The 11,480-nt window shown below is 41.6% G+C and overlaps 1 protein-coding gene across 1 annotated transcript; it reads left to right on the plus strand.

Annotated features, from left to right (window-relative positions):
- Positions 1 to 2,643: 2,643 nt before the first annotated feature.
- INO80D (INO80 complex subunit D) lies at positions 2,644 to 11,437 on the plus strand (the record flags this gene model as incomplete). Its single annotated transcript, XM_010139113.1, has 6 exons — positions 2,644 to 2,868; positions 4,869 to 4,978; positions 6,837 to 6,970; positions 8,458 to 8,675; positions 9,079 to 9,236; positions 10,204 to 11,437. Coding segments are annotated over 6 exons (2,014 nt in total), but the record flags the coding sequence as incomplete, so codon positions are not given.
- Between the last annotated feature and the right edge of the window lie 43 nt (positions 11,438 to 11,480).

The following is an 11,480-nucleotide window of genomic DNA, read 5'->3' on the forward strand; positions in this document are numbered from 1 at the left end:
AATAACTCCCAATAATTAGAAATGCTAAAAGGAAGAAGGGATGGTTCTTCAAATCCCTTCTCACAGAAGGTTTTGAAGTACAGTTGCTGGGGTGTCTCAGAGTAGAGAGCACGTTCTCCTGGTCCCCTGATGGTGTCTGACTGCTCACACTGCTACCCTTTTGCTCTTCCTTTCTGCTGTTTTGAGCTGCCTTTGTTTTCTTCATGAACACACAGCAATAATTCCCCTGATGTTTACACATGACAGTCTTAAAGGGAAGGGTTGGGAAGAAGCGTTTTGGATTGTCAGTTGGTTTGCGTGTACTTTCAGAAATCTTTTTAAAAATGAAATGCCGCATGTTGAGTTGAACTTCAGAAGTTATATACGCAGCTTAAGAGAATAAGCTAAACAGAAGTTGGTAAACTTGTTTATGAAAGAATGACAATAAAAGTACCTTTTGGTTTCAGTACTTGCCTAATGGGGAAAAAAAAAAGGTGTTATTGCTAGATGTTTAGGTTTCTCTGAACATAAAAGTACCTTTTGGTTAATCTTCCTGGCCTAGAATCAAAATTCTGAATAGGCTTTTAAAAACTGTTTGCCTCAGATTAAGCTCTTCTCCACTGCAGGCATGATTTCTTTCTGTATCTTGTATATATGTCTTCATCGACTTTTTTTTAAAAATGATCTCTTAACTGCAGTTCAAAATACTTTAACATATGACGACTTTTTTCTATTTTGATGGGAAGGAAGTAAAAAGTCTCAAAAATCAAGACATGTGCATTAAAAAAACACTCTTTCCACCTAAAAGAAACACTTTTATTTCCTTAAAGAGTATTTCTGTCTTTTCTTAAAGTTAATTTGTAACCACATTTAAACTTAAATCAGTATGTCTCCAACTTTGTTTAAGAATCTTGGCCCAGAGCAGTAATGAAGTATCTAAGACCTTAAACCTACCCTTATCTAACTGACCCCATCCATATCTTCCTGTTTTCTAATAATACATTGGAAAAAGGAAAATCAATATTAAATAGCACACAGTTTAATTTTTCTAAACAGATTGATTTTCCCAGTAGGCATTCTTTCCTAAGAGATCTTTAAAGTGTCTTTTTTTTATTTTTCAATGTGAAAATACTTTACATATGTTAAGTATTTTTAACAGATTGTATTTGCCACTAAGAATTTAATTGCAGAGGTTAATTACTTGTAATTTGTGCTTCTAGAAAATAATTTTGATCTGTTTTAACAAACAAAATAATACAATGGTTGACTTTGCATAAAATTTTATAAAAACATGCATTTGTGTCAAGGCAGTGTTTGCTCCTGTGGAGTTTTTATGGGCAACCTTAATGGAGATGGATGCAGTCTCTTAAAATTGGCCTGTGTGTGAATGGAATAAGAGTTTCCAGAAGGGAAAGTAGGTCTCAGTCTTATTGCCTCTCAGGGACAGCTATTCTGTCTGCGTCTTACTTTATTTAGTAAAGATCATGGCCGCTATTTTGCATCTCCTCTATCATCAGCTACTTGTGGTCTCCTTTGCTATAAGCAGGTTTGGATGTCAGCTAGCTCAATCTTGCTGGCCAGGCTCTGCAGTCTGAACCTTGGGAGCTTTTGAGTTGCTTCATTTATTTGGACTTGTTTTCTTCCCCCTGCCCTCCCTTTGTTTTACAGATAGGAAAATTAGCAAAAAGTTTCTCTGTCCTATAAGGAAAAACCTTAAAGGAAAAACTGAACAAAGTCTGCTTTGCTTAGATTCAATGCACATTCTTTGTTGTTCCACGAACACCAACAAAAAAAAAAATCATTATGTAAACTGTTTTCTTGTTGTGGAGGATTTTTGGGTAACTTTACAAACCTTGTTGTTTGTGTTGATTTTATTACCTCCCATGAATTTTACTTCTTTTATATGAATGTGTTGACATGGCTTGAGGGTCTTGTTGATATGTGTCTGGACATTCACAACGCCAAGATAAATGGGAAAAGACATTCTTAAGCAAAGAACTGGGTCAGTCTATCTAGTCGATGCTTAACCCTAGTCTGACTTTTCCCTCAGTAGCTTTGGTGTGAAATGTGAATTTCTTCTCCATGGCTGTACTATAACTCAACTTTTAACTCTGCAGCAAGAGAAAAGCAGTATCAGCTGCTGGCTGTGTTAGTGTTATTTTGGTTTAGAAAGGAATACACCACCTGGCAGTGTAAAAAGAGTTGGAAAAAGTCAGCAGTTTTGGTACTTGCTAGAATTTGACCATCTTCTCCAGTATGACCTTTCTTCAATAAATTTCCACTACATAGTTTCCCATCCTTGCCCTCTCCGTTAATTGCACTTGATTTAAGAGATTGTCTCATTTGCTGAGACATTTACAGTAAATTAAGGTTAGCAGTATAGATTTCTTTTTCTGAACGGTTGACTACAGACATTTAAATGTGTCAGATTTGATGGTAAATAGATGTAATCTCTAATAATGACATACTAAGAACGGTAAGTACTTTTAGAATTCAGAAGGGATCCTGCTCCACCATTTCTCAAGCATCCCTGCCTGATTGCAGCCTTTGGATATTTGTGGGACTGGAAGATGGGTGCCATCATAACAATTCTATTAAAATAACCAATTAGCTTCCTTGAAAAAAAAGTACTGAAAACACATCTGTTTTACTTCCCTCCTTCAGGTCCGATGATGACAATGCAGATGACAGGAGTTCCAGGGTGACCAGACTTTGCACTTACTTTCAGCAGAAATACAAGCACCTCTGCCGCCTGGAGCGGGCAGAATCTCGTCAGAAGAAATGCCGGCATACACTCCGGAAAGCCTTGCTGCAGGTGGCCAGCAGGGAGCCGGAGCGTGCTGGGCAGCTGATACAAGAACTCCGAAGAGCTACGTGTGCTCATGCCAGGTTAGACCTCCTCCTGTGACTGTGGTAACCTGACAGGGTAGAGATGGGCAAAGTATCCAGCAGATGAAATGCTGAACTCTGAAACTGGTAGGCATGCATAAGGCAGGAAGACCATGTTGGTGGACTAAAATAAACATGCATACAGCATGTCTGTAAAGACAGGCATTCTCCAGCTTTGTGTTTTTAAATGTAGATTGTTTGTTCACCAGTATCTAGGCCGATTTCTTGAATGTCACAAGAGAAGTTAGTGGCCTGCTAAAATTTATTCTTATTAATTAATCTATATATTTTGGCTGCCTTCAAGTATCTGGTACTTTAGTAAGCCCAAGTCTTCAGAAGGTGTGCAGTCTGGTCTGCAGTTCGCTGCCTCAATTCAGATTTTGTTTTTCAGACAGCTTTTTTTGAACAGTCTGTACTTCCTCTTAATTATCTTCCCAGCAAATCAAACTTAAGCTCATGCTTTTTACTAGATTTAACTCATCTAACATTAAATGAAACTTGGCAACAAAGTAAGTATCTTCTAACAGCTCTGAAGGTTACCTTCTGTGGGAATTCTTTCTAGATAATGTCAACATCCCTCCAACTCTTGGCATCCTGAGAGTTGGTTGATTCATATTTGTGCAAAAATGGAGTGAGTTTGAACCCTGGCATTATGTCTGGGGTACCAGCAGAACTCTTTTGCTGTTGTGATTTTGCTTTACAGGATATATGACTGTGGGGATTAGGGGGAATAACATGAGAGGCAGGCTGGAGCAGGGTACTGAGAGCATGTTCTGGTTATGGGATGCTTTTGTTCCTGGACAGCGTCTGTGGTTCATGACAGTTGGAGGGTTTATTGTTGGGGAAGTGGAGTGATGCTGAAGAGCTGCTCAGGGGTGTAATGTAGAGGTACATTACTAGTTTATGAAGCTGTGTAAATGTTTTCAAATTTGAACTACAGCAAAACCTCACCAGAACTGGCAAGCTCTTGCTGTTTTTTTTTTTTTTCCTTTGTTTTTGCCTTTTATGCAAAAAAGATTACATCGTTTTGGCTAGACTGGCAAAGCCAGATGTGCCTGTCATCACTGCTCTGGTTAATTTAAGTAACCACATCGTCTTCTCAGTTGTGAAATTTTTCACAGGAGTAATATTGCTAACTAAAACTTTGCTCAGTCAAAGTGCAGTCGATGACAGAAATGGCTGAAGGAAGGCAATGAGGCTACAGACAGCTTTTTGTCAACCTAGAAAACAACGTGTACAGAGGTGAAAGTCAGCCCTGGAGTCGCCAGCTTTATCTACATGAAGGTGACAAATGCCTCGAGAGCAGGCTAACGCCAAGTGAGCTGTGTAATGCTTGCAGTACTCATCCACACTGCTGTCTGGTTGCCTGCTTGCAGCTCAGGCTCAAAGCGTTGAGGCTGTGCTGAGGAAGCACTCGGCTCCGGGCACCTGCTGGTGGATTGGGCTGTAGCACATTGATGAAGGAGAGCTTTTACCCATGTTGAGCACGCTCAGGTTCTGCCACTCCAGAGCTGAGTCTAAGTTTGTCTGAGCACATGCTTGCATGTAAGCTCTGGGGATGCTCGGCATGTTTTGATTTATGAACAGGCTTGGAAGTGCACTTGACTGCCCTTGCAGGCATACTCAATACATTGTATTCTAAAGATTGACCTCATTTTAAGGGTCACCTGTGTTGACACTTACCTACTGCTGTCCTTGACTCTATTGCGGGGTGTCATAATATTTATGTAGTAGTAACACGCAGCACTTCTCATTACAGGTAAGACCTGTGAAATAAACAAAAATCTTGTTACTACAGTCACACCTTCACGTGTCATAGACATCTATTCTCTATCCCGCTGTAGAATCTGACTGTGGTGTGCTCCCATCTGGATCATGACACACACACACGTGTGTTAGAATTTTTCGTCCTCCTGTGCAACATTCAGTGCAATAGTTGTGCTACGTAATCACCTGAAACTGGGTTTTGGTCTCTAAACTCTTTTATACTTTTTTTTCAGCACAAGCCAAGCGAGGCAGAGAGATGCAGAACCAACAACCTGCAGTGGAACTTCAAAGGGAGAACAGTGCACTAACAAGGCCCTTCCATTCACCAGGCATTGTTTTCAGCGTATCCTCTTAACTCTGGGAGTTGCATTTAGTTGTGGAAGCTGTTCTGTTTCTGGGTTTCTTGTTTGTTAGGGTTTTGCATTGCCAAATACGTTTTCATGAAGAAATACCTATTTGTTAGTGTCTCATCAACTACTATGCTTTTAATTTGTCTGTGTGATTTGGGTCTGTAGGCAGCGAAGGTAAGTATTTTGGCACTGGTATCTGTCATAGTCACGCCATTTTACTTCGTAAGCTGTATTTAGTGGGTGCAAGACTCCTTTACGAAAATGATCATCTTTCATGGATGACTTGGTACAAACCGTGTGGCTTTAACAGAGGTCTTGGTAGGTTCCAATAGACTTATCTACCTATGAACAGTTACGGGAACAAGTTCTTACACCCAGTATGAAAAGATGGCTTACACTGACTAGACAGTTGGAAATCTGATAGTTTGCACTGTTGAAAGAAGCAGAATAGAAGGAATCACAGAACCCATATTCTAGATGAGGAAGAAATCCCAGTGCTCAGTATTTCAAGCAAAGCCTTAAAAGAATGTTCAGAGTCAGTGCATGAAGATTATAGAAAGAAGGGAGCACATTAGATACGAGGTTTGATTTGGAAGACTAATAGACAGGCAGACCTCTGACCTGGAATACTTAAAAATTCTACACACTTTTTGGTTTGAGCTGAAGAGTTGTTGGTGCTTCTGTTGGAGTGACTCCTTTTGTTGGAGCTTTTTGGTTTTGGTGTTAAGTGACTAGTACTGATCTGGTTCAGTTACTATCAGACTGCAGCGTCTTTTCAGTCTTTTTGGTTTGTGGGTGCCTTGGTTTTTTTGGTTTTTGCAGGCCTCTTAAAAGCGGTTTGCAGAGCAGTTCAAAACCTCTTTATGAGAGAGCGCCATAGTGTGCAGCCTTGTTTGGGATTTGCCTTATGATTCTGAGTTTGGGTTTGGGGGTTTTTTGGAGTTTAAGTGGTCTTGCTTCTTGTTGTGCGTAGAGCAGAGAAGTTAGTGGGCATTTGTGCCTGTTTTTCCCCTTTGCACTTTCTTCTCAATGGAAACAGTCTCTCCTAAAATGAACAGGCTCTTGGTTCAGACCTATCTATCTGTTCAAATCTGCCATCTGGACTATTTTGCAGGTTTTCCTTTTTTTTTTTCTTTCTTTTGCGTTTTAAAATTTTATGAACATACATAGTGATGCTGAGGTCTGAGAACTGTTCAAGATGGAAGGAGTGCTTCTAATGCTGTTTGAAAAACACAATGAAATACCTGTTTGATTTGCTGTAAGTCTGAAAACACTCACTCCTACAGGGGATTTTTCTGAAGGAAATCTCAGCAAGCTTACATTTGGATTTACTTGACCTTTCTATCTGATTGCACATCTTTTTTTCAGAGGAGCAGGAAGGATCTTGAAACTTCTTTGTCTGTGCACTAAAGATAAATGCCAAGAATGTATCTTAAAAGATTGAATTAAGAAATACTATTTCTTTAATGTTTCAGTATGGATTGTCATTAGTCTGTAAGGAGATAGTCCTGTTGACTACACTGTTCCAACTGCTACTATTGATCTATTGATTAAGACTCCAGGAAAAGGCTTCTTTTTGCTAAGAACTCATTAGTGAAATGGCTGCTTCTATAACAGTATCTCAATATATAATAAAATCATTAGAGATTCTGCATGAATGCAGTTTTTCACTTTAAAAGTTGGGTTTGAGCCTTACCTAGCTTTGAACTTGAATAACAAAGTTAAGGTACTCATTAAAGACAGCATCCATGGACAGGTAGAGTTGAAGGCTCTGATCTTCATCAGATTGATAAATCAAAGGGCGTTTTCTCCATCGTTGCTTCGTGTTATTCCTGATGCAGAAATGCACAGATATCTTATTGAACCGTTCTCAGCAGCTCTTCTCAAGTTGCACAGCCAAGTTTGCAGATGGTCAACAGTGCTCTGTGCCAGTTTTTGACATTACACATCAGACACCTCTGTGCGAAGAACATGCCAAAAAAATGGTAAGTACAAAGCCAAAGCTAATTATTTGTTTATTGAGATGATCGGGAGCTTTAACCCCGTTCTCTCTGTGAATGCTTACTTGACAACTGGCAAGTTTATGAACTTAGGAGCTTGTTTTCTTTTATTTTTCCATGCCAAACCTTCCTATTTAGTATAAAGTATATTGTGAAAATCTTTTGCATACTTTTGAGGATATAGTGAAATGTGCAGGAGAATGTCCTTCACTGGAAGAAATTTGATTTGTCTCTTGAATTAAGAAATAGAAAATCATTGTGAGAGATCCTGTGGTCATTTTATTTGAGCTTCCTCCTGGCCCTTGGATCTGAATATAGTATGATTGTGGTATGGTAAGAACACTGCGTCTCAAGCAGTCTCAGTAGGTGGGGCCCAAAATATTTTGTAGAGAAAGTGTAGGTAGCAATTACAAGCGTACAAATAATGATTTTGATGCTTTATTTGCCTTTTGGTGACTATTAGAATTAATCTTTAACCTCCTTTAACCTGGGATCCATGGATCCCAGAGGAAATCAGTGGCCTACTACGAGTAAAGAGAATGCAGAAGTTAAGATGTTGTCCTCTGCTGTCCTTTTATGCCTCCCATCTTCCAGAACTCCAGAACCTTTCAGGACTCCATTATCTCCATTATCCTTCAGGATAATTCACAAACCCACTTCTATCTTGCCCCTCTTTGAAGGTGTTAGCCACAAAACTGCCCTTTTTTTTTTCCTCTTGTTCTCTTATTGGTTTGTTGTGGGGGGGGTTGTTATTGTCTTTGTCCAGCCTCTCCAATACTTGCGAGTTATGGAGTTTTCTGGATTAGAATGTGAGGGTCTGTGCTATACAGATTTGCACATGATTTTCCGCCTCTCCCAATGAAGGCAATCTTCACTCTGTCTCTCAAGGTTTGCTTCTCTAGCACGTGTAATCCTCTACCATTCCCAATATGATGGCAACTGAAAATTGATGATGGTTTGATATATTTTTTTAAGTGGTCAACGACTGCTGTTCAAAAGCAATGAAACCTTCATTGTTTACTCACATTGTTACCCTAGCCCTATAGTATTAATTCCATTTCCTCAGTGCTGTCCCTCTTTTGTGGTAGTGGGCACTTGAGGATGCTGGCTTCAGCTGCTGCACACTATCCCCATTATTGCCACCTCACAAGAGTGTTTTGTCTTTAATGATTACAGGAATGCTGCCAAAGGTTACAGTTTTGCTCTGATTTAGTTTGGGTTTGCTATGATGATTTTTAAAGTGACGGTTGCACAGTTTTCTATTTAGTGTATGTCATAATTTGGTCTATCTGATTTTTGCCATTGGGATCAATGAGGAATGAAACAGCTTAATTTTTGTAACCTTGCCTGGCTGTAAGTTAGCAGTCTCTCTTGCTTTACATGTGAATGTCTGTGTCATGACCAAGGGGAAAAGGAAAGAAAGTAGTATTTGTTCTTAATATGCTCCCATTGCTATTGTTTTATTTCCAAAGGACAATTTCTTGAGAGGGGACAGCTCCCGTAAAGTTCAGCACCAGCAGCAGAGGAAACCCAGGAAAAAAACAAAGCCACCTGCACTTACCAAAAAACACAAGAAGAAGAGAAGGCGTGGCCCACGCCGGCCCCAGAAACCCATTCCTCCTGCAGTGCCCCAAGGGAACCTCACCATGCCTGCCAGTGTCTCACTGCCAGTAGAGATGCCCCACATACGGTCAGTGGTAGCCCTGCCCCAGTTTGCCCACGCTAGCTTGAATGTTGTCAATGAGCACTGCAGAAAGATATGATGTTGCTCTGCTAACCAGTGTTGGGGCTAGAAATTGCATCTCCATGTGACTGTTGGAAAAAAAACCTTAGAGTAGATCATTTGAGATTTGAGCAATTATTGGGTTTGATGGATGAAATATCTTCCTCATTATGTATTTAATCAATAGGCTAAGTGTAAGCTTCCTAAAAAAGGAAGTTTGAGATGTTTGTTTCCATCCAGTTTGGATGGAAAGATGATGAGGAAAAGAAAAAGCATGGGGAAACACCCATTATAGATGGATATGCATTTGTAGTTGTTATTTGGAGGAATCTGAGCTGATCATTGGGGACTAATGGTACTTTCTGTCCAGGAGCCCTTCCACACCAGAGCTGAGTGCCGACGAGTTGCCTGATGATATCGCCAATGAAATCACAGACATTCCACATGACTTGGAATTGAATCAGGAGGACTTCTCTGATGTCCTGCCACGGCTGCCCGATGACTTGCAAGATTTTGATTTCTTTGAAGGTACCATTTTATTTTATGCTAACGTGAACACAGTCAGTGAACTGAATAATTCAGTGTTTCTAAGATGCATTTTGAGGGGTAGCTTGCTTTTGTACAGTGGTAATACATTCTAGACAGGGAAGTGTGTGTTTATTGTTTGTTTGTGAGCTCTGAAGGAAAGCAGACTTTTAAGAAGGCTGGTGTATATAGTTCTCTGCTTGCTTGTATAAAGACTGCTCTGAAAATCCTAATTGGTTTAGTATTTTAATAATTCATTTTACATTTTTACTGCCTGTCAGTGTTGCAGTTTAATCAAGAGTATTCTCAGTAATGGCATCTTTCTGCCATCGAGTGGGGCTGGAATCACAGTCAATGTTGGCCTTTGATAAAAGGAGAAGAGCGTGAGAATAAAATCTTTAAATGTATTTTTGAAACTAGCTTTTGATCAGAAATGCACCTGAATTTCTTGATTCTAAAGCTTAGTACCTATCACATATAACAAAGAAATTAGAACAGCCCAGAGGTGGGGTATGTGATTTCTTTGGTCATTTTCTGATAGGATGTGACAGCAGACTGTGTTTGAGTTGAAATTAACCTGAATTGTATTGGCTGTGTACATTTTGAGTCCAGGCTGTAATGTGCTAAGAATGGAGTTGTGGACTATTTGTGTTACTGCAGGATTGAAGAAAATATTTAAGTGTTTTTACTTTAGGTCTAGTAAGTTTGGAAGGCATCTTGTATTGTTTTATGGGGAAGAGGAGATCAGAGGGAGGGAGTTCCATTGAAGAGGAAGCTGTAATTTCTCATTTTTCTTACCTTGCTAGCTTAGTGAATGCGGGTGAATGAAATTTTCTGTGTACCGCAAACCATTCTGGAAGGCTGTCATACGCTGCAGCTCTGTACTGTCCGTACATCTGCATCCTTAGAGTCTAAGTGCTGAGCTCACCTGAGAGGAGTGTGCTAACTTCTGGTGTCCCTGTTTCTGCAGGTAAAAATGGAGATCTCCTTCCGACTACAGAAGAGGCTGAAGAATTGGAAAGGGCCCTACAGGCTGTAACTTCTCTTGAGTGCCTGAGTACCATTGGAGTACTTACACAGACAGATGGTGTGCCAGTTCAGGAGCTGTCAGATAGAGGGATAGGGGTGTTCTCTACAGGTGCTGGAGCTCCAGGAATGCAGTCCTTGAGTCGAGAGGTTAACACGGATCTGGGGGAGCTGTTGAATGGGCGTATAGTACATGATAATTTCTCCGGTCTGGAGCTGGATGAGAACTTGCTCCGTTCTGCTACCTTGTCCAACCCACCTACGCCCCTGCCAGGGCAGATCCAGGGGCAATTCTCAGCCCCAGCCAACGTCGGCCTTACTTCTGCCACTCTGATAAGCCAGAGTGGCCTTGGGGAGAGAGCCTTCCCAGGACAGTTTCATGGACTTCATGATGGCAGCCATGCCTCCCAGAGGCCCCACCCTGCCCAGCTGCTGAGCAAGGCAGATGACCTGATCACCTCACGACAGCAATACAGCAGTGACCATTCACACTCCTCACCCCATGGAAGCCATTATGATAGTGAGCATGTGCCGTCTCCCTACAGTGACCATATCACATCCCCTCACGCCACATCCTTTTCTGGTGATAACTTGGCAGCTACCTTCTCAGCAGAGATGCCCATGATGGCACAGCACTTGCTCCCAACTCAGCTGGATGTGCCACTTAGCGGGGTGGTCAACCCCAGAACTCACTGGGGAAATCTTCCTGTCAATCTTGGGGACCCCTCTCCGTTTAGCAACCTTCTTGGTGCGGATGGACACCTCCTGTCCACCTCCCTGTCCACACCACCTACCACCTCGCACTCAGAGACCACACAGCCTGCCTTCGCCACTGTGACCCCCAGCAGCTCCAGTGTGCTTCCGGGGTTACCGCAGACCAGTTTTAGTGGCATGGGTCCTGCCTCTGCTGAACTCATGGCCTCCACCTCCCCTAAACAACAGCTCCCTCAGTTCAGCGCAGCTTTCGGGCACCAGCTGAGCTCCCACAGTGGCATCCCCAAGGACCTGCAGCCCAGCCACAGCTCCATAGCTCCTCCCACGGGCTTCGCAGTGACCGGTGCCACCGCTACCAGTACCAATAACGCATCCGCGCCCTTCACCACCTCCAACTGAGCTTGTCTGCCTGGCTCTGTGCAGGTAGATGGGGGACCTGTGTTTTCTATCTTTCCTTTTTTCCTCTTTCTTTATTTTTTCTGTCCTCCCTTCCCCCCTTCCCCCCCC

The sequence above is a fragment of the Buceros rhinoceros genome, unplaced genomic scaffold (genome assembly GCF_000710305.1).
Source record: "Buceros rhinoceros silvestris isolate BGI_N320 unplaced genomic scaffold, ASM71030v1 scaffold33776, whole genome shotgun sequence".
Taxonomy (NCBI): Eukaryota; Metazoa; Chordata; class Aves; order Bucerotiformes; family Bucerotidae; genus Buceros; species Buceros rhinoceros.